General features: G+C 44.8%; 1 protein-coding gene across 1 annotated transcript in view; it reads right to left on the reverse strand.

The window, feature by feature from the left end:
- Positions 1-27,754, reverse strand: part of igsf9bb (immunoglobulin superfamily, member 9Bb) — a 777,241-nt gene that overhangs the window by 406,066 nt on the left and 343,421 nt on the right. The window contains exon 3 of the mRNA XM_070894384.1: positions 26,017-26,163. Coding sequence (XP_070750485.1) covers positions 26,017-26,163 — 147 coding nt within the window. The remainder of the gene's footprint in view (positions 1-26,016; positions 26,164-27,754) is intronic.

The following is a 27,754-nucleotide window of genomic DNA, read 5'->3' on the forward strand; positions in this document are numbered from 1 at the left end:
AGGTGATAAATGGTTGGAGACATTTGCCTGATATCGGCGGCTATCCAGACGCAAGTGGTAGGGACGATGTATAACGCACTGAAGTATGCAGTTTTTTGTAGCATCTCTGTACCATTACCATTGTTACCAATACTCCCCCGAATTTTTTTTTCGTTTGCACGGTCCCTTGAGGTGCTGCGCAGCCCATTCACAATTTTGTGGGAAATCTCCTGTAATAAAGCCGGAAAGTGACCTGGGCGGGACCTCCAGGCAGCTTAGCGGGAAATGTTGGTTGTTACCCTCCTACTAAGAAGCCTCTCCGGAAAACTCTGGGCTGCTTACCAGAAGAAAGATGAAGGTAGCAGTTAAACAGCATGACTCATCATCACCATAGGCAGTCCCTCGGGGTCGAGGATGACTTGCTTCCACACTAAAAATGAGTACTCATGTGGCTGATAAACTCATTTTAAATGGTAGAAGATGCCGGTGTGTGAATGCTTTTAACGTCGGGTGGCCGTTGCACACTAGCCCTGCATGACTGCCACCAGCCTGGCTATCCAAAGTCTTCCTGCTGCACGTCAACAACAAGAACTTGTATTCATATAGCGCCTTTAACAGAGTAAAACATCCCAAGACATGTCACAGGAGCATTATCAAGGATAATTTGACACTGAGCCTCATAAGGAGAAATTAGGGGAGATGACCAAAAGCTTGGTCAAAGAGGTAGGTTTTAAGGAGCATCTTATTGGAAGAAAGATAGGTGGAGAGGTTCAGGGAGGGAATTCCAGAGATTAGATCCTCTGCAGCTGAAGGCACGGTCGCCAATGGTGGAGCGATCGGGGATGAGAAAGAGGCCAGAATTGGAGGAGTGCAGAAATCTCGGAGGGCTGCAGGGCTGCAGGAGGTTACAGGGAGGGCGAGGCCATGGAATGATTTGAAAACAAGGATGAACATTTTAAAATCGCGGCATTGCTTAATCAGGCGTCAATGTAACTCAGTGAGCACAGGGGTGATGGGTGAGCAGGACTTGGTACGAGTTAGAATATGGGCATTAGAGATTTGGAGGATGGAAGATGGCAGGGACGGCCAGGAGAGTGTTGGAACAGTCAAGTCTGGAGGCAACAAAGAAATGGATGAGAGTTTCAGCAGCAGTTGAGCTGAGGCAGGGGCGGAGTCGAGCGATGGTACGGAGATGGAAATAGGCGGTCTTAGTGATGGCGCAGATATGTGCTTTAGCTTCCTTTATACAATGATTTGACTTGTATGATGGCTTCCTAATACCTATTAAATAAAGAAAAACACTTTAATGATTAAGATCTTTCAGCACCCAGGCAATCTGGTATTGGCACTGAGTCATTGATGAGTTAGCGGATTGCGGAAAGAATGCAGGGCTCCCATTCTTGATCATTTTTCACTGCTGGAAACATAGAAACATAGAAAATAGGTGCAGGAGCAGGACATTCGGCCCTTCGAGCCTGCACCGCCATTCAATATGATCATGGCTGATCATGCAACCACAGTACCCCACCCCTGCCTTCTCTCCATACCCCCTGATCCCTTTAGCCGTAGGGGCCACATCTAACTCCCTTTTGAATATGTCCAACAAACTGAACTCAACAACTTTCTGTGGCAGAGAATTCCACAGGTTCACAACTCTCTGGGTGAAAAAGTTTCTCCTCATCTCGGTCCTATATGGCTTACTCCTTATCTTTAGACTGTGACCCCTGGTTCTGGACTTCCCCAACATCAGGAACATTCTACCTGCATCTAACCTGTCCAATCCTGTTAGAATTTTATAAGTTTCTATGAGATCCCCTCTCATTATTCTAAATTCCAGTGAGTATAAGCCTAGCCGATCCAGTCTTTCCTCATATGTCAGTCCTGCTATCCCGGAAATCAGTCTGGTGAATCTTCACTGCACTCCCTCAATAGCAGGAACATCCTTCCTCAGATTAGGAGACCAAAACTGCACACAATACTCAAGGTGTGGTCTCACCAAGGCTCTGTACAACTGCAGTAAGACCTCCCTGCTCCTATACTCAAATCCCCTCGCGATGAAGGCCAGCATGCCATTTGCTTTCTTTACTGCCTGCTGTACCTGCATGCCTACCTTCAATGACTGATGTATCATGACACCCAGGTCTCTTTGCACCTCCCCTTTTACTAATTTGTAACCATTCAAATAATAATCTGCCTTCCTGTTTTTGCCACCAAAATGGATAACCTCACATTTATCCACATTATACTGCATCTGCCATGCATTTGCCCATTCACCTAATCTGTCCAAGTCCCCCTGTAGCCTATTAGCATCCTCCTTGCAGCTCACACTGCCACCCAGCTTAGTGTCATCTGCAAACTTGGAGATATTACATTCAATTCCTTCGTCTAAATCATTAATGTATATTGTAAATAGCTGGGGTCCCAGCACTGAACCCTGCGGCACCCCATTAGTCACTGCCTGACATTCTGAAAAGGACCCGTTTATTCCCAATCTTTGCTTCTTGTCTGCCAACCAGTTCTCTCTCCACGTCAATACATTACCCCCAATACCATGTGCCTTCATTTTGCACACTAATCTCTTGTGTGGGACCTTGTCAAAAGCCTTTTGAAAGTCCAAATCCACATCCACTGGTTCTCCCTTATCCACTCTACGAGTTACATCCTCAAAAAATTCTAGAAGATTTGTTAAGCATAATTTCCCTTTCATAAATCCATGCTGTCTTGGACCAATCTGGTCACTGCTTTCCAGATGCGCTGCTATTACATATTTAATAATTGATTCCAGCATTTTCCCCACCACCGATGTCAGGCTAACTGGTCTATAATTTTCTGTTTTCTCTCTCCCTCCTTTTTTAAAAAGTGGGGTTACATTTGCTACCCTCTATCCAAAGGAACTGATCCAGAGTCCATGGAATGTTGGAAAATGACCACCAATGCATCCACTATTTCTAAGGCCACTTCCTTAAGTACTTTGGGATGCAGACTATCGGGCCCTGGGGATTTATCGGTCTTCAGACCCTTCAATTTCACGAACACCATTTCCTGACTGATAAGGATTTCCCTCAGTTCCCACTTCTCGCTAGACCTTCGGTCCCTTCGTATTTTCGGAAGGTTATTCGGGTCTTCCTTAGTGAAGACAGAACCAAATTATTTGTTCAATTTGTCTGCCATTTCCTTGTTCCCCATTATGAATTCACCTGATTCTGATTGCAAGGGACCTACATTAGTCTTCACTAATCTTTTTCTCTTCACATATCTATAGAAGCTTTTGCAGTCAGTTTTTATGTTCCCTGCAAGCTTACTCTCATACTCTATTTTCCCCCTCCTAATTAAACCCTTAGTCCTCCTCTGCTGAATTCTAAATTTCTCCCAACCCTCAGGTTTGCTGCTTTTTCTGGCCAATTTATATGCCTCTTCCTTGAATTTAACACTTTCCCTAATTTCCCTTGTTAGCCACGGTTGAGCCACCTTCCTTTTTTATTCTTACACCACACAGGGATGTATATATGTCTTTTCTTCTTAGGCTGTCCCTCGCAGTCGAGGATAACGTGCTTCCACTACATTACAGTAACATTTTCATTTCCCACACCACCCACCTTGGAGCCTCTGAGTAAGGCACATCTATTGCCAATTAGGAACAGTTTACTGTGGGCCAATGCTTTTTAAGGATTTGGTTTGGATTACCCAGATCCATTTCAGCTAGGATCCTGACAATCAGCAGAGAGAGGATGCATTCAACCCATCAGAACAAGTTTGATTCAAACCTGGTTCCCAGAGGTACGAAGCCAATGTGCAACTCAATAAGTCCAGCATCCAATTTCCCCGGTGTCTCTCATTTATCCTAATTTCAGAGACTATCTAATTGAAAGAATACTCTTGTCTACGGTATTCAATCACTAGATATTAAGATTCATGTCATGTTTACCACAGCAAAAAGAGTGCTTTATTTTTTAGAGTCATTTAATCTGACTCTTGTGATTAGCTCCCTGTTCGCTATTTCTGTTGGAAACCTTTCATATATTATTGTTCTAATGAAGGTGGGGGGAACAAACCTGTGAAGCACATCAATGACTTAACTCATTCACAGCAGAAGTCAGCATTTGACAACATTCTAGATGTGGTTCTTATCCAGGAAACCCCCAGACGGCATCTCTATTCCAGCTGTGTACAAGTGATTAGAACTGCAGCAGATGACATGACAGTGATATTATGCAATGGACAATCCTTCAAAGCCACGTTTCCTCATACAGAAGCATTTTACAGGTACTTAAAGAGTATTAAGAACATAAGGACATAAGAATGAGGAGCAGGAATAGGCCCTATGGCTCCTCGAGCCTGCTCCGCCATTCAATGAGATCATGGCTGACGTTCGACCTCTACTCCACCTTCCCGCACTATCCCCATATCCCTTGATTCCCTTAGTGCCCAAGAATCTATCGATCTCAGTCTTCAATATACTCAATGACTGAGCCTCCACAACCTTCTGGGACAGAGAATTCCAAAGATTCACAACCCTCTGAGTGAAGAAATTTCTTGCAGTTACCGCAGATCCACTAACAGCTTACTGGCACTCAATAAAATGGCCGTTCCCTATGTGTGAGCACGAAGAGTGGATGCTGACAAATTGTGCCACTCACAAGAAGGCATCACGGATGATGCTCACTCAAAGTCCAAACACGCACATTTTCCAAAATAGGTCGCGTGACCCTGAATAGCGGCAGGAGCCCCGGGTGATATTTTTCCCCTTTTCCAGCCTGGGGACAGTAGGCCAATAGATCGATAGTTTCCCAGAGCTTCGTTGGCTAAAGTCAGCTTACTCAGCACAAAGCAGCGATCAAATCTAAGTTCTTACAATCTGTGAGGTCCAGCACCAACCCACATACAGCATTGACCCAGTGGACCAGAGAACACTGAATTTGACCTCCTCCGTAACGGGGGGGGGGGGGAAAAATACAAATGTTCAAAGCACGACTTTCCTGAGCTGGATTTCTCTTCTCATCATTTAGTGGTTTCCTGAATTCCTGACTGCGGCAACTACAGAGGAATCTCCCTGTTGTCAGCCACTGGGAAAGTTGTCGCTAGAGTCCTCCACAACCGTCTTCTTCCTATGGCCGTGGAGCTCCTCCCGGAGTCGCAGTGCAGATTTCATCCCCTTCGGGGCACAGCAGACATGATTTTTGCAGCCGACAGCTGCAGGAAAAATGCAGGGTACAGCAGCAGCCCCTATACATCGCCTTCTTCGACCTTACAAAGGCCTTTGACACTGTCAATCGCGAGGATCTATGGAGCGTCCTCCTCCATTTCAGATGCCCCAAAAAGTTCGTCACCATCTTCCGCCTGCTCCACGATGACATGCAGGCTGTGATCCTTACCAACGGATCCATTACAGACCCAATCCACGTCCGGACTGGGGTCAAACATGGCCCCAACCCTCTTCTCAATCTTCCTCGCTGCCATGCTCCACCTCACAGTCAACAAGCTTCCCGCTGGAGTGGAACTAAACTTAGAACCAGTTCAACCTTCACCGTCTCCAGGCCAGCTCCAAGACCACCCTAACCTCTGTCGTCGAGCTACAGTACGCGGACGACGCCTGCGTCTGCGTACATACAGAGGCTGATCTCCAGGATATAGTCGACGTATTTACTGAGGCATATGAAAGCATGGGCCTTACGCTAAACATCCGTAAGACAAAGGTCCTCTACCAGTCTGTCCTTGCCGCACAGCATTGCCCCCCAGTCATCAAGATTCATGATGCGGCCCTGAACAACATGGACCATTTCCCATACCTCGGGAGCCTCTTATCAACAAGAGCAGACATTGACGATGAGATTCAACACCGCCTATAGTGCGCCAGTGCAGCCTTCAGCCACCTGAGGAAAAGAATGTTTGAAGACCAGGCTCTCAAAACTGCCACCAAGCTCATGGTCTACAGGGCTATAGTAATACCCGCCCTCCTGTATGGCTCAGAGACATGGAGCATGTACAGTAGACACCTCAAGTCGCTGGAGAAATACCACCAACGATGTCTCCACAAGATCCTACAAATCCCCTGGGAGGACAGACACACCAGCATTAGTGTCCTCGACCAGGTCAACATCCCCAGCATTGAAGCACTGACCACACTTGATCAGCTCCACCTGGCAGGCCACATTGTCTGCATGCCAGACACAAGGCTCCTATAACCAGCACTCTACTCGGAACTCCTTCACGGCAAATGAACTAAAGGTGGGCAGAGGAAATGTTACAAGGACACCCTCAAAGCCTCTCTGATAAAGTGCAACATCCCCACTGACACCTGGGAGACCCTGGCCAAAGATTACCCCAAGTGGAGGAAATGCATCCAGGAGGGCGCTGAGCACCTCGAGTCTCATCGTTGAGAGCATGCAGAAATCAAGCGCAGGCAGCGGAAAGAGCGTATGGCAAACCAGCCACCCCTTCCCTCAACGACTATCTGTCCCACCTGTGACCGGGACTGTGGTTCTCGTATTGGACTGTTCAGCCACCTAAGGACTCAGTTTAAGAGTGGAGGCAAGTCTTCCTCGATTCCGAGGGACTGCCTATGATGATGACGATGAATTCTTATTCTAAAACTATTCAAAACTGCTTATGCGTATAGAAGCATCAGTAGGAAGAAAGATCCTGCATTTATATAGCGCTTTTCATGACCTTGGAACGTCCCAAAGTACTTTACAGCCAATGAAGTGCTTTTGAGGTGCAATCACTGTTGTTATGTAGAAAATGTGGTAGCCAAATTGCACACAGCAGGCTCCCACAAACAGCAATATGATAATGACCAGATATTCTGTTTTTAAGGTGTTGGTTGAGGGATAAATATTTGTTAGAACACCGGGTATTCCCCTGCTCTTCTTCAAAACACTGCAATGGGATCTTTTTGCACCCACCTGAGAATGCAGACAGGGCCTCGGTTTAACATCTCATCTGAAAGGCGGCACCTCTAACTGTGCAGCGCTCCCTGAGTACTGCACTAGAGTGTCAGCCTAGATTCTGTGCTCGAAAAAGAGACATTTACACCAGTATTAAACCACATTCCTTATTCCATCGACCAGTGGAAGCATTTGTTACAAACATTAACTAATTATTCACTACGGTGTAGAATTTTTCAATATTGACAAAAACCAAACGGTTCCTCAACACCACCGACGGGTTGCGTAGAATGACTGGGGACCTCGCTACAAAGTGCCGGAAGTCTGGAGTTCTTAATAAACTTGCACCCTGGGGATATTTAGGAACAGAACTCAAATGATTTTCTATGGATTAAATGTATTGGAAGGTGAGCTCCAAATGCAGTGAATGAATGACTGGAGGTGGATATATCTTCTCTCCTCTTTCAGTGCCTGTGCTGGCAGCTGGTTGCACCTGCAATATTCACACAGTCATGCAGTGAAAGAAGCTTTAGATGCAGGGCACAAATGAAAGATTGCCCAGGTCCATTAGCTAGTAGCTGAAGGGCTTTTCCTGCAGTGTCCATCATTCAGTCTGGCCAGAAATTCTTTCTCTGCACTGTCGTTTATTTGATCTGAAAAGTAGCTGGAGTGAACATCCCCCCCTTTTACTGTCAAGCTCCCAACCCAACCTCACACTGTTTTAATTTATGACTTTCTCAAATTATTATTAAACACCCACTCCTAAAAACCAAGACCAGCCGACTCAGGTATTTTCAGAGCAGCCCTCCTGACCCCTGGAATGCTCACTTAGTTGCCATGGTGAATGCAACAAAATGTTGCTCTTCTACGGAGACAATTTTATGGACGGGTTAATCTCTGTCTATTGGAACAAAAGGAAACGTGAACCAGTGCAGCAAGCTCTAGTCCCCTGCTTATATTAACCTGACCTCCCTATCTCTGTCATCTCCTTCAGCCCCACAACCCCCTGCAATATCTGCGTTCCTCCAATGCCGGCCTCTTTCGCATCCCCAATTTTATTCGCTCCATCATCAGCGGCCGTGCCTTCAGCTGCCTGGGTCCTCAGCTCTAGAATTCCCTTCCTAAACCTCTCTGTCTCTCCCTCCTTCCTTAAGATGCTTCTTAAAACCTACCTCTTTGACTAAGCTTTTGGTCATCTGTCCTAATATCGCCTTATGTGGCTTGGTGTCAATTTTGTTTGATAATGCTTCTGTGAAGCGCCTTGGGACATTTTATTATGTTAAAGGCGCTATATAAATGCAAGTTGCTCTTGTTGTTGTTGAGTCTGTAAACTACCAATTGCTCAAATAATGAAGCAGTCCATGCCCGCATGCAGCAAGACCAGGACGACATTCAGGCTTGGGCTGATAAATGGCAAGTAACATTTACGCCACTCAAGTGTTAGGTAATGACTATCTCCAGCAAGACAGAGTCTAACCACCACCCCTTGACACTCAATGGCATTATCATCGCTGAATACCCCATCATCAACATCCTGTGAGTTACCATTGACCAGAAACTTAACTGAACCAGCCACATAAATACTGTGGCTACAAGAGCATGTCAGAGCCTCGGTATTCTGCAACGAGTGTCTCACCTCCTGATTCCCCAAAGCCTTTCCACCATCTGCAAGGCACAAGTCATCCACTTGCCTGAATGAGTGCAGTTCCAACCACACTTGAGAAGCTCAATGCCATCCAGAACAAAGCAGCCCGCTTGATTGGCACCCCATCCACCACTTTAAACATTCACTCCCTCCACCACTGGCACAACATGGCTGCAGTGTGTACAATCTACAAGAGGCACTGCAGTAACTCATCAAGGCTTCTTCAACAGTACCAACAAACCCGCGACCTCTACCACTGAGAAGGACAAGAGTAGCAGGTGCATGGGAACACCACCACCTCCAATTCCCCTCTAAGTTACACACCATCCTGACTTGGAACTATATCGCCGTTCCTTAATCATCGCTGGGTCAAAATCCTGGAAATCCCTTGCTAACATAGAAACATAGAAAATAGGTGCAGGAGTAGGCCATTCAGCCCTTCGAGCCTGCACCACCATTCAATAAGATCATGGCTGATCATTTACCTCAGTATCCCTTTCCTGCTTTCTCTCCATACCCCTTGATCCCTTTAGCCGTAAGGGCCATATCTAACTACGTCTTGAATATATCCAATGAGCTGTCATCAACAACTCTCTGCGGTAGAGAATTCCACAGGTTAACAACTCTCTGAGTGAAGAAGTTTCTCTTCATCTCAGTCCTAAATGGCTTATCCCTTATCCTTAGACTGTGTACCCTGGTTCTGGACTTCCCCAACATCGGGAACATTCTTCCTGCATCTAACCTGTCCAGTCCCGTCAGAATTTTATATATTTTTATGAGATCCCCTCTCATCCTTCTAAACGCCAGTGAATACAGGCCCAGTTGATCCAGTCTCTCCTCATATGTCAGTTCTGCCATCCCGGGAGTCAGTCTGGTGAACCTTCACTGCATTCCTTCAATACCAAGAATGTCCTTCCTCAGATTAGGAGACCAAAACTGAACACAATACTCAAGGTGAGGCCTCACCAAGGCCTTGTAAATCTGCAGTAAGACCTCCCTGTTCCTATACTCAAATCCCCTAGCTATAAAGGCCAACATACCATTTGCCTTCTTCACCGCCTGATGTACCTGCATGCCAACTTTCAATGACTGATGTACCATGACACCCAGGTCTTGTTACACCTCTCCTTTTCCTAATCTGCCGCCATTCAGATAATACTCTGCCTACGTGTTTTTGCCACCAAAGTGGATAACCTCACATTTATCCACAATATACTGCATCTGCCATGCATTTGCCCACTCACCTAACCTGTCGACGTCACCCTGCAGCCTCTTAGGATCCTCCTCACAGCTCACCCCGCCACCCAGCTTAGTGTCATCTGCAAACTTGGAGATATTACACTCAATTCCTTCATCTAAATCATTGATGTATATTGTAAATAGCTGGGGTCTCAGCACTGAGCCCTGCGGCACCCCACTAGTCACTGCCTGCCATTCCGAAAAGGACCTGTTTATCCCAACTCTCTGCTTCCTGTCTGCCAACCAGTTCTCTATCCACGTCAGTACAATACCCCCAATGCCATGTGCTTTAATTTTGCACATTAATCTCTTGTGTGGGACCTTGTCAAAAGCCTTTTGAAAGTCCAAATACACCACATGCACTGGTTCTCCCTTGTCCACTCTACTAGTTACATCCTCAAAAATTTCTAGAAGATTTGTCAAGCATGATTTCCCTTTCATAAGTCCATGCTGACTTGGACCGATCCTGTCACTGCTTTTCAAATGCGCCGCTGTTTCATCTTTAGTAATTGATTCCAACATTTTCCCCACTACTGATGTCAGGCTAACTGGTCTATAATTACCCATTTTCTCTCTCCCTCCTTTTTTAAAAAGTGGTGTTTCATTAGCTACCCTCCAGTCCAAAGGAACTGATCCAGAGTCGATAGACTGCTGGAAAATGATCACCAATGCATCCACTATTTCTAGGGCCACTTCCTTAAGTAGTCTGGGATACAGACTATCAGGCCCCGGGGATTTATCAGCCTTCAACCCCATCAATTTCTCTAACACAATTTCTCGCCTAATAAGGATTTCCTTCAGTTCCTCCTCCTCTCGAGCCCTTGGTTCCCCGAGTATTTCCGGAAGGTCATTTGTGTCTTCCTTCGTGAAGACAGAACCAAAGTATTTGTTCAACTGGTCTGCCATTTCTGTGTTCCCCATTATAAATTCACCTGAATCTGACTGCAAGGGACCTACGTTTGTCTTCACTAATCTTTTTCTCTTCACGTATCTATAGAAGCTTTTGCAGTCAATTTTTATGTTCCCAGCAAGCTTCCTCTCATACTCTATTTTCTCCCTCCTAATTAGACCCTGTGTCCTCCTCTGCTGAATTCTAAATTTCTCCCAGTCCTCAGGTTTGCTGCTTTTTCTGGCCAATTTATATGCCTCTTCCTTGGAGCAGCACTGTAGGACCACCTTCACCACACGGGACTGCAGCGGTTTAAGGTGGCGGCTCACCACCACCTTCTCAACGGCAATTAGGGATGGGCAATAAATGCTGGCGACGCCCACATCCCAGGAACATATAAAAATAAATCTCACAGATCAGCAATTCTTAAATTGGTTCTTCAGATTGTCGTGACCTCTGATACTTTGGGTGCTGACAGAAAGAATCAGGCTCTTATGAGGAATGTGAAGGGAGGGCTGTGAGTTTATACAAGATTGTGGAGCATTGCAAGGCTCAGGGGAAAGCCTTACTTAAATTGCTTTCATCAATTTTAGTAAGGCTTTTGACCTTGAGGCTCGTGCAGGTCTCATCAAGAAGCTGAAAGCTTTGAGATTTATATGGCGCAATCCTGGATTTTATCAAGCATGTGAACTCCTGCTCCAATATCAGAGCAAGAGCAACAATTATTCCTTAACTGCGAACACCAAGACAAAAGTAACTGAGCAGTCATCTCATTTCTTGTTTGAGGGACTTTGCTGTGCACATGTTGGCTGCCACATTTGCTTACATATCAACAACGACGACACTTCAAAGCTCATTAATTGGGTGAGAAATGTTTTCGGACTTCAGGAAAACTGCTATAGAAATGTAAGTTGTTTCTTTCCAAGGGTAGATGAGAGACTCACTGAACTGATCTCTCTTGAAAGGGGTCGCAAGACTTCTGCCCATCGTAGTCAATGTCATCACCAACGATGTGTCAGATTGCAATGTAAGGGACTGTCTCAGAGTATCAAATCTCAAGGCTCTCACAAAGTGAGACAAATTAGAAATTGTAATCATTAAAACAATGGTAAAAGACTAGGAATCCCACGCAGAAAAAAACAGAATTTAATAAGATGAACAGGCTGGGTCTCTTTTCTCTTGAAAAGAGAGGTGAACATAAGAACATAAGAACTAGGAGCAGGATTAGGCCATTCGGCCCATCGAGCATGCTCCGTCTGCCATTCAATAAGATCATGGCTGATCTGATCATGGACTCAGTTCCACTTCCCTGCCCGCTGGGTGACCTAATAGAGGTCTTTAAAATTCTGAAAGGCTTTGATAGAGTGGATACAGAGAGAATGTTTGCACTTGTGGGGAAGAGCATAACTAGAGGCCACCAATATAAGATAGTCACCAAGAAATCCAATAGAGAATTCAGAAGAAAATTCTTTACCCAAAGAGTGGTGAGAATGTGGAACTCGCTACCACAGGGAATGGTTGAAGCGAATAGTATCGATGCATTTAAGGGGAGGCTAGACAAGCATTTGAGAGAGAAGGGAATAGAGGGTTATGCGGATAAATTTAGATGAGGAATGATGGGAGGAGACTCGAGTGGAGCATAACACCGGGATGGACTGGTTGGGCCGAATGTAATCCGATGTAAAGCACTGCATTTACATAGAATTATGACAGAGAGACAGACTATTATCTGAATGGTGACAGATTAGGAAAAGGGAAGGTGCAACGAGACCTGGGTGTCATGGTACATCAGTCATTGAAGGTTGGCATGCAGGTACAGCAGGCGGTTAAGAAAGCAAATGGCATGTTGGCCTTCATAGCGAGGGGATTTGAATACAGGGGCAGGGAGGTGTTGCTACAGTTGTACAGGGCCTTGGTGAGGCCACACCTGGAGTATTGTGTACAGTTTTGGTCTCCTAACTTGAGGAAGGACATTCTTGCTATTGAGGGAGTGCAGCGAAGGTTCACCAGACTGATTCCCGGGATGGCGGGACTGACCTATCAAGAAAGATTGGATCAATTGGGCTTGTATTCACTGGAGTTCAGAAGAATGAGAGGGGACCTCATAGAAACGTTTAAAATTCTGACGGGTTTAGACAGGTTAGATGCAGAAAGAATGTTCCCAATGTTGGGGAAGTCCAGAACCAGGGGTCACAGTCTGAGGATAAGGGGTAAGCCATTTAGGACCGAGATGAGGAGAAACTTCTTCACCCAGAGAGTGGTGAACCTGTGGAATTCTCTACCACAGAAAGTAGTTGAGGCCAATTCACTAAATATATTCAAAAGGGAGTTAGATGAAGTCCTTACTACTCGGGGGATCAAGGGTTATGGCGAGAAAGCAGGAAGGGGGTACTGAAGTTTCATGTTCAGCCATGAACTCATTGAATGGCGGTGCAGGCTAGAAGGGCTGAATGGCCTGCTCCTGCACCTATTTTCTATGTTTCTATGTTTCTATGTTTCTATGTTTCTATCACAAGATTGGAGGACAGTGATTGGTTCTTCCATTTTAATTGAATCACTGGACAGGGAATGAATCTCAAAGAAAGCTAATAACTGATTTAATTTGATTCAATTGCCGATTTTCGAATTATAACTTAATTTATAATTAAGGTATATATTATTTAATTTAGTTTAATTATAATTATTTTTTATTATACTGATTTTACTATTGTATACTCCTTATTGTATTATTTTTACAATATAATTTGAATTTATTTTTTTTTCGTTTTCTCACCTGTGTCTATCTGCGAACACATTATGCCGCTTCAGACCCGAGCCGTTAACCTCTTTTTACACTTCCTTCTCATGCTTTTTCTCTCGTTCCCTCAATGGTCAATATTTAATGTGTTGTAAAATTGTTGTGAAGCGCCTTGGGACATTTTACTATGTTAAAGACACTATATAAATAAAAGTTATTATTATTATTATTTATCCATAGATCTATAGTCACTGATGTTACATAAGAACATAAGGAGAGGAGTAAACCATTAGGCCCCTCGAGCCTGCTCCACCATTTAATAAGATCATGGCTGATCTGATCTTGGGCTCAGCTCCACTTCCCTGCCCCTCCCCATAACCCTTTATTCCCTTATCGCTCAAAAATCTGTCCATCTCCACCTTAAATATTTCAATGACCCAGCCTCCACAGCTCTCTGGAGCAGAGAATTCCATAGATTTACAACCCTCTGAGAGAAGAAATTCCTCCTCGTCTCAGTTTTAAATGGACGGCTCCTTATTCTGAGACTATGTCCCCTAGTTTTAGTTTCCCCTATCAGTGGAAACATCCTCTCTGCATCCACCTTGTCGAGCCCCCTCATTATCTTATATGTTTCGATAAGATCGCCTCTCATTCTCAACTCCAATGAATATCGGCCCATGCTACTTTCAGGGTTTTTTTGTGTTTGTTTTTGCAACTGTTGTAGATTATCAGATTGTGGTCTTGATACAAATCAACAGTAGTTTTCCGTAAATTCTGCACATTGTTCTGCTGTTTTTATAGCGCAGCATTGCAACATGCAGCATCTGTGCTGTTGCCAGAGGGACAACGGCAGCCAGAGCTGGTGTAAAACACTGCCTCTAGCATTCCACCCATTGCGTTCTTGGCCCTTACAGATATTCTCCTGACATTAGAAAAGATTTGGGGCTAATGGTAGTTGCAATTGTGATTGTTAATTAACCACGGGCAACAGAGCTGGCTGCAATGGACTAGATGCTCTGAACTACAGCAGTGTAGCGAGATGACTCCACTTCAGCTCCCAGTCAAAGTCTATCACTGGGCCCCTTGCATAATAACGAGTGTATCAGAACAATGACAATTGGTGGAAATGTTGGGTAGAATTGTCTCCTAGTCCAAATGTTCACCTTTTTATTGGGTTGATCCCCCAAGTACCACAATAGGATCAGTAGCAGAACATTTTGGACAGTTAGCAGCTGGAGAAAGGAGTTCAGCAGTTTTTTGGTGCAGAAAAGAGAGTGGGAAGAGCAACGTATCACAAGGGACAAGGTACAGGGAGAGAGCTGTGTCGTGAGGGATGAGGGGCAGGGAGAATCGCATGCCATAAGGAGCAGCTTGCTCAACACACCAAGAGGGGCTGGGAAAATGAAGATTCCTGTAGTGCCACAAAGGATAGAACACTCTGGACACTTTGAGACAGGAAACATGTAGAACGACATACTATGAGGGATATGGACCAAAAAGAGCAATGGTCACCGAGGGAGCAGTTTATTAGAAATGTTTTGATATTATTACAACACACTATTTTCCTTTCTCTGTCATCTGTGCATTTATTGATTAATCCCATGTACCGGAACAGTTACAAACTGAGATCAATGAAATATCTCCTAAATAAAGAATGCAATAGCTTAAAATACTAGAAGGCAATGGACACATAAATAAAAAAAGAAAGACTTACATTTATATAGCACCTTTCACGATCACTGGATGTCTCAAAGTGCTTTACAGCCAATGAAATACTTTTGAAGTGCAGTCACTTTTGTAATGTAGGAAACACGGCGGCCAACTTGCGCACAGTAAATTCTCACAAACAGCAATGTGATAACGACCAGATAATCTGTTTTTGTTATTTTGATTGAGGGATAAATGTTGGCCAGGACACCAGGCATAACTCCCTTCCTTTTCTTCGAAATAGTGTCATGGGATCTTTTACATCCACCTCAGTTTAACGTCTCATCCGAAAAACAACACCTCCGATAGAGCAGCACTCCCTCAGCACTGCACTGGAGCATCAGCCTAGATTTATGTACATGTTCCTGGAGTGGGTCTTGAGCCCACAACCTTCAGACTGAGAGGCAAGTGTGCTACCCACTGAGCCACAGCTGACACAGCATGTCGATAGCATGACACAGATAGATACACTGCAAAGCGATGAACAAATCAACAAACACAGGTTTGGAAGCCCATTTACGAACAGAATTAAAGCAATGCACATGTCGTGTAAATAAGTGCATTTTTCTGGGAGGCAGCGAGTATACCCAACCAGCACAAATAAGGCACATGCAGCACAAGACAGAGGGATAACCAGCCTTATTTCACAAATTAATTTAATTGACCCAACTCCCAGCCAGTTATAGCCTGTATCAGAATTCATCACAGTAATCGTAAAACGCGGCTGTGGAGGCTAATGCTAATGAGGAAGAGGGTGAATCACATCAAATAATTTTAAAACAGGCTGTTGACACAACAGATAATACAAGACAGATAGCTCAACGAGACTTAATTAAGCAATAACACTAAGACACAATGTCTTGGTTTAAAAGATTATTAATATATGATCGTGCATCCAATTTCTGATTGCATGACTAGCACACTACAGCACAACATGTGGTTTCCCTGCACCCCCAGGCATGTGCACCAAATGACACAGCAAGGACATACTGCTGTGTATTTCTTCACTCAGTGAAGCCTTTACTCACTCTTACGCAAACAAGTTTGTCTTCATGTCGTATAATTACTGAGTACAGGCAGCAAGGGGGAGGTGGGTAAAGAGATAGTCAGTTTCAGAATCTGTAACAAAATGAGCCGTGACTTTGGGATTCAATATAAGTAGGGAAATGTTGGCAAATAAATAGAGCTATAATCTACCTAATCAACTTAATTTACTGTCTCATCTCATAGGCAGTCCCTCAGAATCGAGGAAGACTTGCTTCAAATCTTAACATGAGTTCTTAGTTAGCTGAACAGTCCAATACGAGAGCCACAGATTCTGTCACAGGTGGGACAGACAGTCGTTGAGGGAAGGGGTGGGTGGGACAGGTTTGCCGCACGCTCTTTCCACTGCCTGGGCTTGATTTCTGCATGCTCTCGGCATTGAGACTCGAGGTGCTCAGGGCCCTCCCGGATGCATTTCCTCCACTTATGGCGGTCTTGGGCCAGGGACTCCCAGGTGTCAGTGGGGATGTCGCACTTTCTCAGGAAGGCTTTCCGGGTGTCCTTGTAGCGTTCCCGCTGCCCACCTTTGGCTCGTTGGCCGCGAAGGAGCTCCGTGTAGAGCACTTGCTTTTGGAGTCTCGTGTCTGGCATGCGAACTATGTGGCCTGCCCAGCGGAGCTGATCGAGTGTGGTCACTGCTTCAATGCTGGGGATGTTAGCCTGGACAAGGATGTTGATGTTGGTGCACCTGTCCTCCCAGGGGATTTGTAGGATCTTGGGGAGACATCATTGCAAGATCCTACAAATGTTGTTTTGTAGACACATTGAGACAATCAGCCATGAGCAGACGGTGTGGAGTTTGTTTCTGTCACCAGATTAACAAGCACACTTTCTATTTACTGCACTGTTTTTAATGAGCCTCAATGTAGATACATCTAATACTGCAAAGCAGATGCTTTATGAACTGCACCTTTGCTTCGCCTTCACTGTGAAGAACCTTCGGTGCCATGCTTCTCATTACATGTTGTGTCAGCTATAGCTCAGTGGGTAGCAGTCTCGCCTCTGAGTCAGAAGGTTGTGGATGCAAGTCCCACTCCAGGGACTTGGGCACAAAACAAATCTAGGCTGACACTCCAGTGCAGTGCTGAGGGATAAGACGTTAAACCGAGGCCCCGTCTGCTCTCTCAGGTGGATGTAAAAGATTCCATGGTACTATATCAAAGAGGAGCAGGGGAGTTATCCCCAGTGTTCTGGCCAATATTTATCAAAAACAGATTATCTGATCATTATCACATTGCTGTTTGTGAGAGCTTGCTGTGTGCAAATTGGCTGCCGCGTTTCCCACATTACAACAGTGACTATACTCCAAAAATACTTGATTGGCTGTAAAGCGCTTTGAGAAGTCTGTGATCATGAAAGGAGCTATATAAATGCAAGTCCTTCTTTCTCCAGGGTAAGTCTCTTCAGATGCAGATATTTTCCTTCAACCTCCAGTGAGACCAACAACGTACGTCAGCAGCCAAATTTATCAATATCCTCCTCTCCTATCCTACTACTTCTTCTCTTCCTTCTCCCCTCCTCTCCTCCTCTTCTCCCCACCCCCTACTTCATTCCTCTACTCCATTCTCTTCTCCCCCTCTTTTCAAATAGCAAATATTTAATTAATCCAGCTGCGGAGTGTGCAAAACTTTCAACTAATTGGGGAATGAAAAGTTGAAACAGTCTGTTTCATAGGGCCCAAGTTTCCGCCCCCTGTAAAAATGGAGCACCTCTTTCTAGAATAAAAAGGGCGCCGAAAAGTTACCTTTTAAGTCTCCCTGCTCCTCAGGACGCCTTCAGCCTCGGTGTAGTGCAGCACAAGGGGTGGGGGGCGGAGCAAGGTCCCGGCGCTGATAACAGTGCCGGGACCTCTGCACATGCGCGCTAGAGTGTGCGCGCATGTGCAGTAGCTCCTCGCAGCCCGAATCTCTGCGACGCTCCGCAGGCTTTGTGGGAGGGGCCCGAAGCACGGCGCCCCTAGCCCTGGCCGAATGGGCTCCCTGGGCATTGAAGATGTGCTTAAATAGTTATCGGGACTCGGGCTTCCTAGAAACACCAACACCGATTATCGCTGGGATGATCCGATTAACTGGGAGCCCAGAAAGCAACGTCTGCCTGAGATGCCCGGGAGTGAAATCTCTGGTTTCATTGACAGACCGACTGACAAATCACCCGATGGGAAGTAAGTTGGAGGGAGAGCCCACTCACTTGCTGTGGTCAGGAGTTACACAAGCCCATATTCGGAATCAGCCTGTGCTCCGTTCAGAAGATGGGCGTTCCGGCCACGGATACTTTAACAGTGACCAAAGATCAGTAACAGGGCAAAAAACTCGCACAGAACTCCTGTTGACAGATGCAGCTTGCCCCATTTAACAAGACTATGGGCCCAACTTTGGCCATTACTTGCATCAATTTTTTTGGAGTAAGTTGTTTTTTCTGGCGTAAGTTAAAAAATGCCATTTCCCCCAAAAAATGTGCTCCAGAGTAAATCAGTTAGGAACGATTTTTTTTAGGTCAGTTTTTTTTTCAAAAGGGGGCGTTCCCAGACACTTACGCCAGTTTTGGCCATTTATGCCACTTTGGCCAGCAAAAACTTACTCCAAATTGACTTAGGTCAGCGTATGTGGCCAGCTCTGAAAAACCTTGTGGGCAGTGAAGAAAAAGCAGCGATCATTCGGCAGACATTAGGGCAGGGATAGGGGAGGGAAGGGAACTGGAGAGGACCTCAGCAACCAAGCACCAAACATTGCAAGAAAAAGCTCAAAAAATTAAAATACTAATAAAAATGAAGTCAATCCAACCGGAGAAATGCGAACTGCTGGCCACGATGCCACGGGGGGGGAATAGCCAGAGAGAGAGAGATGCTGTTATACAAAACACTCTTTCCCCGCCCCCCGCCAAAAACACTCTTTCTCTCTCCCCCAGAACTCTCCTCCTCCCCCCCATACACTCTTGCGCTCCCACCCCCCAATGCCCCCCTCCGCAAAAATCTCCTCCTTCCCCCCCGCCATTGAAAACTCTCAAGCACAACCAATAAAAAAAAATAAAACGAAGTTCTACCTCGCCCGGGAGCTCAGCGGGCCGGCTGGCTGGTGCGGGAGGCAACTTGGCCGGGGATAGGGTGCGGTGAGATCGGGGCGTCCCTTTGGCCAGGGATAGGGACTGCGAGCATCGGGTCCTGCTCACAGCCCGCAGGACATGCTGGGAGGGCAGGAGCATGCGCGCAGACTTCACTGCGCATGCGCGCAGGTGCCGGCAGTGCTTTCTGCACTGGCCTGTTGCTCCGCCTCCCACTTCAGAATGCACGCCACGCCGGGACTCCGGGGACTTGGAAGAGCGGCCAGGATGGGGCCCCTATTTCCGCCGCCCTTTCCAGCACGCAAAGTCGCCGCACTTAAGGTAAGTGCGCTGAAAAAAGGGGTTGGGCAAAGTTGGGCCCTATGTTCTGGCTGTGAGAAAACACTCCAGGTAAGTGGCTGATACGGACTCGTTACTGAAAAGCTCAGATGTGGGACCTGCCCGATATTGACGACTCTGAGCTGGACTCAGGATCCACGTCTTTGAACATTCTCTGACAACCACAGATTTCGGCAAAGTAAGGAGATGACACTTCAAGTGCCTCCGCAGGGAGTGTGCCTAGACTGGGGGAGAAACGCACGGCTTTTATTCCGGACTGGTTGGAATTCTATAAGTGGAATGTTGCAATCTGGAAGCACCAAATTAATAAACACCAGCGTCTAGGTACAAAATACGCCAATTCTGGTGTGTGCTCCAGCTGACAAGGTAGGACTTCTAATTTTTATTACTTGATTTAATGTTCATTTATTGTTATTTAAAAATTATGATGATTTCTATAATGGTTAAAAGTGAAGTGTTTAATGCTTTGTAAAATCCCCTAACTTCCCTCTAACTTCCCTTCCCCCCCATCTCTCGCTACCTGCGTCTAATTTATAAAGTGTAGGCAAGGTTTTTCTGAGCGTACAAAAATTGACACTTACTCTGTTCTAAGTTAGTTTGGAATAAGTTTTTGCTGCCTAAACTTGCAAAACAGGCGTAAGTGGCCGGACACGCCCCCTATTGAAAAAAAAACTGTACTAAAACGAAACTATTCTAACTGACTAGAACTGGAGCAAACTAAATGTCGAGAATTGCGATTTCTAAAATACTCCATACTAAACTAGTTGCTCCAAAAAAATAAGAGCAACTCGAGCTGAAACTTGGGCCCATAGACTGAAGGCCAGAAATTCAACAACACAACGATCGATTTACATCCATCTTTTGGAGCTAAAAGTTTTCTTTTTGAGCGAAATAAATTCAGGGCTATTTTTCTAGTTTCGTCAGTGGCGTAATGCCATCCTTAAAAAATAAGGGTCGATTTTTTTGAGACCGTTTTTGTGACGTCACTCGGGATCAAACCTAACGATAATGCCGTTTTTGCGAGTTTCCCCAATAAGGATATTTTTTTTAAGGACAGTGCGAAATACCACTTTTAAAAAGCTTGCCTTATCTAGTCGGGTCTGATCGAAATCGACGTTAACGGCACCATCTTGGGAAATGGAGTGAAAAGTTAAAACTTTGGGAGGGAACAAAACCTATATTTTATATAAAAACCACTTTAAAAAGTTTACAGGATTTCCTACAAATGTATATCCAGCATTCTAGATCATTGCTGCTCTTTATTGAGGGGGAGTAAATGGTACAATACGGAGTGAAAGGTATAACCAATTTACAAAGGTCATTTAGAAATAGTAAATCACGATGGAAAGTTTCGGAGATGGGACCTGAACAGTTCAGTGTGGCCGAAATCTCTGCCATCCATAGTGGGAATCCTTCCAACTCGGGGTTTTGTGAACAAATCTCTCCTGTTTAATTCAGGCTACTATAGCTGTTAGTAGTTTAAGGAGCTGGGGCGAAATGCAAACAGAAAATGCAATTTAAAGATATGTTAAAATTGGCGAGAGCCCCGTCTTTTTGTGCTCAAATTGTGCCTCACGTTTCATTGAACAGCGTTACCCTGGTAACCTAAATGCTTCGAGTGTTGGGCATGCGCAGAACGGGCGTTATTTTTAAGGCGAAAAAAATTAGCTCCGTTTTAAGGCTACGCCAAAATTTAATAAACTTTTGCCGAAACGTAGGCTTTTTTTTTTGGCGTTATTTCGGCCTAAAAAAACGGCCGTTAATCGGAAATAACACCAAAAAATAGAGCTATTTTTCAATGTGGAAAGTTTGGCCTTGAGACTTTAATCCTGACTAACAGAGTGCTAGCAAAGGTAGGAAGCCCATAAACCATAATTCAGAATATGGCCACATCTCAGACGCTAGACGTGGGAGGAGATCCAAAAAATGTTTCATGAATCAATACACAAAACAAGTATGACCAGTATGCATGATGTCTTATTATGTTGAAGAATGACGTGTATTGGGGATGAGGGTAAAAGTGGGAGCTATTTAACAGATCAATGAAAAAAATCCATTATTCGCTAATGAAAATGAGACAGTACAGAGTGACGTACGGGTCAAGTAACACTGAAGGTTTGGCAGAGCTGGTAGATGCTAAATGCCCAGCAGGTGCAGGGTGGATGTCTGCATGTTTAATCTTCCTACAGTGGATGTTACAACACGTGCACTGTATCATGAGCAGCTACATCACTATATACCCATGGTAGTGCAAGAGATGGACAGACTTACATTGGCCAGAAAACTCTCAGGTTCAATGCACGGTCTGTGCTGAGATAGTTGCTCCCAGTTGGTGGTGAGAGTGTTCTAACTGGGTCCACAAAAGAAAAGACCTCAGGCAGAATTCACATTCCTGATCACTGGCTGCTGTCCTTCGATGCAAAGTATGCATATGTTGAGCGAAGACATAATGGGGTTGAGCTGTTATGCCTCGTGTAGTGGAATAGCCGGCCGACACTTAAGCTCCGGTTTTAACCTGGAGTGAGATTCAGACTGGCGTGGGGGAGGGGGAGGGGGCGGGGCCTTTTGATGTCCAGGTAATTTTAACTCCGGGGCCTCACCCGCGCGTCAGCTGCCTGCCCAAAGCGGCCGGGATGTGGCAGCTGGCCGGGATCGGGCATCCGGGAGTTCGGAGGCTGCCAGTGGCGGGCATTCGGTACTTTGTGGTGAACTGTCTCGGGAGGGTCCATGGGAAGGAAGAGTCAATCCTGGGCAGGGGGGAGCCCGCAGGACAGAGACTGCCTACTCGCCCTGTCAGAAATATTAGCCAGCAGGTAGATAATCTTACAATCTGGCGTCAAGCAAAATAATTACATCGGATCACATGCGAAATACGACACAGAAACAGGCCATTCGGCCCAACCAGTCCATGGTGTGTTTATGCTCGAGTCTCCTCCCGTCTTTCCTCATCTAAATCTATCAGCATAGCCCTCTATTCCCTTCTCCCTCATATGCTTTTCTAGCCTCCGCTTAAATGCATCGAAATTTCACTTCAACCACTCCCTGTGGTAACGAGTTCCACATTCTCACCACTCTCTGGGTAAAGAGTTTTCTTTTGAATTCTCTATTGGATTTCTTGGTGACTATCTTATATCGATGGCCTCTAGTTATGCTCTTCCCCACAAGTGGAAACATTCTCTCTGTATCCACTCTATCAAAACCTTTCATGTTTTTAAAGACCTCTATTAGGTCACCTCTCAGCCTTCTTTTTTCAAGAGAAAAGAGACCCAGCCTGTTCATCCATTCCTGATATGTATGCCCTCGCATTTCTGGTATCATCCTTGTAAATCTTCCCTGATCCTCGCCAGTGCCTCTATATCCTTTTTATAATATGGCGACCAGAACTGTACACAGTACTCTAAGTGTGGTCTAACCGAGGCCCGATACAATAATACACCCTTTCATCATCAGAGTGAAGCTTTCTGTTTTGCAGGAGAGTGTATCTATGTGCTGAGCTTTCACATGCTCTGCAAAAGAGCAGCATTCATTCGCGTATCCCATCTGCTCAATGGACACATCTTTTGGGGCAATTTCATGAGCAGAGCTTCATTCCATAGATTCTATAGCTGCGCTTTATGAAAGCACAGTATACCTCAAGTACAATGCATAGTGCTCTCCGCTACAATATCACATAGTGTAATGCCAAGCAAACGGCGTTCACAATTGCTTCTTGGTGATTTTTTTTTCTGTCTCCTGAACTCAACTGGTGAAATTGCTACTTACAAGAAAAGGCGTTCTGCTCATTGATGTGGAAGGCTGCTCAGTGAAGGAAAACGTCATTAAAAATCAGCCTTCCTCAGGTCAAGCTCCTAAATGGTATAATGAAGGAAGGCTCACTTAAAGTGACGTGCAGCTCCAAAATTCCCATTTAAATTTTACATGAAACATCACTAGTTGCTGCTTCTAGAATGAGATTTTATAACCCAATAAACACTTCCAACATCAGCCAATATTTCCCTCTGATAGGTTCATCTGAAACAATGGAAATGCTCTTGCTGTTTGGGGTACTCTGAATTTCAATGAGGAAGTTAAATTCCGGTGGCGTTTTATCAATTCTACAGTGTAATCAAAACAGTAAACTGCCGAACAACTTGATAAATGTTTACACCGAGAGCATTGGTTAGTAACCCGAGCTTACCTGCACAGCGGCAGATACCTGAATTGAGAGAATAGCAGTCATTTATATAAAATGTTAGCGGGGCCAAAATTGCCCCTTTCTCTAAGAGCCATGACTGCCTCAAAGAGGGACGGGACGGATGCTCTGCCTAGTCAGCATGGAGTCACCGACATTTGTGAAATTGACCTCCATTTTCTCCCCAGCGGTGCTCGTCACCGTACGTGTTGCCACCCTGTCGGGCATGCGCAATCCCCTGACATCATCAACGCGGCACTGATGTCAGCTCCTGACTACCGTCCCACTGCAACACCACCTCCGCCCTTCAACACCACCCAGAAGGACCAAAAATAAGCTGAAAATCGCTCTATTATGTGGATAAACAACTTCAAAAACGGTCAGTGCGCCTACTTTTAGTTAGGAGCCATTTCGGCCCATTATGTTTGTCTGTATAACTAGTTGTTGCAATCCCAATAACAATTCATTGTTTCGAAGTTCTTCCAGTTATATTGTGACAAAGCATTATATTTATTAAGAGAATAGTGAGGTGGTTTTTTTCCTGTCATCCTTAAATTGTTATGGTGGGGGGATAAATTGAAGAACATTGTGGTAATTTACTGAGGGGAAGAGAAAGGGAGGGGAAAGATCGGGTATACTTGCACAAAATTCCTAGAGACTAGCTTAAAGGCAGCAAAGCTCAGCTTCTTGCCCAGGAATTGTCAGATTAATTCATTTAGTAATGATCTGCCATTGCAATGCATTTTAAGCCTCAGAAACATAGAGCAATCGTGTATTGTGTAAAATAGAGATGAAGGGCCTTTACTCCTTCCAACGTGCCGGTATAATCGGCAGCTGTCGTGAGTGCAAAATATGAGGGTCAGACAACCTCGCAATTTCCCCCTTTCTTCCAACACCAGTGACTGTGAGATGCCACAAGGACTCGGGGAAGAGGTTAAAATGTCTTCCTGTTGGCAGTTCACATTTATACTGAGAAAGAACATTAGAGAAAATAGATATTAAAGACAGGGAAGGGGTTACATTGTGCTGGTGACTGCTTCAAGGGACCTTTCTCCAGATCGTCATCTACCTATGGCAGTGCCACCCGCTAGTGAAGACAAGAGAAGGTTCCCATTGGCATAATGGCAGGGGGAAGCACACATTTGGACTTCTGTTCATGGTAACACTACAGTCCGTATTAGTGCTTACACCACATCTGAAAGAGCATTAAAATCAGGATCGGTGCACCAAGCACCCACATCGTTATCCAGTAATCTTCAGTCTTTGAATATCTATTTTTCTCTGAGGTCCTGTCTCAGCATAAATGAGTGTTTTTGTGCATTGTCAGTAGCCAAACATTTTATCTTCCCGCACACCCAGAATTAGTACTAATGCCAAGAGAGGGGTAACATCAGAGCTGTTATTCAGTACATAAAAAACGTGATTTTGCATTACTAGGCTTGTAAAGCAGAAATACCAATTTGATTCAAGGTGCAAACATTCTCAAAATATATTCAGCATCATCAGTGGTCAGATTGTTCCTCGGCCAGTATAGTACATTCACTCTCATTTGAAAGATGGTGCCACGTGTTATACTGTAGCCTGGTTGGAAACACAGTGAAGCAGATTCGTCCTGGACAATGTCTTTTTTAAATGAACTGCTGTTGTTTTCAAGCTGGGCCAAAACCCAGGTGGGCTATAACTGCTGTTGAGCAACCAGTTGAAGTAATATAATGAAAGTCCCACATGCAATACCATAAAGGGGTGGAACATAGATCTGATCCCCACTTTGTGGGGAATCCCCGATATCAGGCACATGACTATGGAAAGTACTGAGTTCACAAAATAGATTTTATGCAATAAGAGTGTGGTAGATATTGGAAATGAGGGAGTTCTGGTGCTTCATAGACTTCATTTGGGATTTAATTCATACAAGAGAAGTTATCATGTTTCAGCAGGTGTCTTGCCAGTTGATAACTTTAAAATTCTTGAGTCAGGAAATCTGTATGAATTGCCGACATTACCTTGCTCCTGTCCGCACTGCAATTACCTTGATGCACAGATCAGGATAATTTCTTTTAAAACTTACTGTTTAATGACAGACAATTATTGATTACTGTCACCCAATCCAACTGCAGTTTTCATTGCATCAAAGGTTAAATGCATCAACTGTAAATGAAGGTACATGAGAACGACATTGAATCTGACTTTTACTGATCGCCGAATTCATCATTGTTAGGTACGGCTTAAAATAACTCATCTGATAGGGGGACAATGATGGAGTTCTCGAGCATGGCTTTAGTCATTTGCAGCGTGTTCCGACATTTGCTAGATAGCATTACTCACCATTTACTGTGACGTACACCCAGCTGCCATTGTGAAATGTGTCGTATTGCTGGTCCAACATAAGCACTTTGCACTCATACCACCCCTGGTCCTCTGAGCGGAGCTGGTCGATTCGCAAAGAAGCTTTGTCATACAGACTGGCACGACCTACAGAAACAAAACGAGAACATACGCGTTAATGTCAGAAGTTTCGGAATCCCAGGCCACAGAAGCTGATACAAATTCGCTCTGAATGAATGTAGTAATGGCAGGGTGTCAATTTCATTTTCTGGTCTATCACGTTATGAAACTAACCGCAGCAGCAATATTCGGCACTTTGAGGTCAAATACAGCAGTGCAGAAATCTAGTATAAAGCTCCTATAATATACCACTGACAAGTGTCTCCACCCTGAACACATAAGTGCACCCCAGATTGCACCAACGTGACTATTCGGCAACCCGCATTCCTTTTTCTATTTATTCTCCAAGTTCGATAAGAATGCAGGCGGAGCTCTGAGCTGTGTTAATCTTGACCACAGCGTTTAGTCATGGATTTGTGTTCACTGAACAATGTCGAAGCAGCCAAATCTTATTCTGGTATTTACTTTAACAGCCGTCCCCTCACCCTGGTCTGAAATTGAACCCAGATTCTTGGAGGTCAATAAACAGCCCTCGAATGCACTTTGCTACTCAACAGTTCTAAAACCCAATAGTTCTAATTGCAGGCAGTGTTGTAACTGAAGATGCAGATCTCTTGTCTTCATCATGAGTCTCAGCTGTGGCTCAGTGAGTAGCAAACTTGCCTCTGGGTCAAAAGCTTGTGGGTTCAAGTCCCACTCCAGGAACTTGAGCACATAAACCTAGGCTGACACTCCAGTGCAGTGCTGAAGGGGTGCTGCACTGTCGGAGGTGCTGTCTTTCAGAGGAGATGTTAAACCTCTCAGGTGGATGTAAAAGATCCCATGGCACTATTTTGAAAAAGAACAGGGGAGTTATCCCTGCTGTCCTGGCCAATATTTATCCCTCAATCAACATATCAAAAACAGATTATCTGGTCATTATCACAGTGCTGTTTGTGGAGCTTGTTGTGCTCAAGTTGGCTGCCGCATTTCCCACATTATAACAGTGACTACACTCCAAAAGTACTTCATTGGCTGTAAAGCATTTTGAAACATCCAGTGGTCATGAAAGGTGCTATATAAATACAAGTCTTTCTTTCTTTCATACAGAGGAAGTTTTGTTATCCATATAATACTAGCTGGATATGGGTAATAATCGACTGGTGATTATTTCTCCATAAGTCGACAGTAATGATACGACAAACAAATCAACTTATGTGAGAAAAATTGACCAAGAATTAATGAAATTGACTGTATCAAGTTACAACAGTATTTATAAAAATAATAAGGCAATACCGATTGAACTCAAGGGTGTAGGGTATAGGGCTGATTCCATGCTCGAGTGCCCCCAGTGAGCAGTGGCACCAACCTAGTGAAGCTACACTATATGTTCACCTGAAGGCTAAACACCTAAAGTAGTAGGTTACTGACAGAGCTAGGTGGTCCCACAACCAACCAATCAGAGAAAAGCCATGCTGCTCTACCACTGCCAGATGGGAAGGGGTGTGACAATTAGGCAACCAATAAGAAGAGGAGGCTCCACAAACTGCCGATCCTTAACGACAGCAGAGCCCAGCAAGAGATAAAGCTAAGGTATTTGTAAGCAACTTCAGCCAAAGGTTACAGATGGACAATCCTA

Source organism: Pristiophorus japonicus, chromosome 11 (genome assembly GCF_044704955.1).
Source record: "Pristiophorus japonicus isolate sPriJap1 chromosome 11, sPriJap1.hap1, whole genome shotgun sequence".
In the NCBI taxonomy this organism is placed as follows: domain Eukaryota; kingdom Metazoa; phylum Chordata; class Chondrichthyes; family Pristiophoridae; genus Pristiophorus; species Pristiophorus japonicus.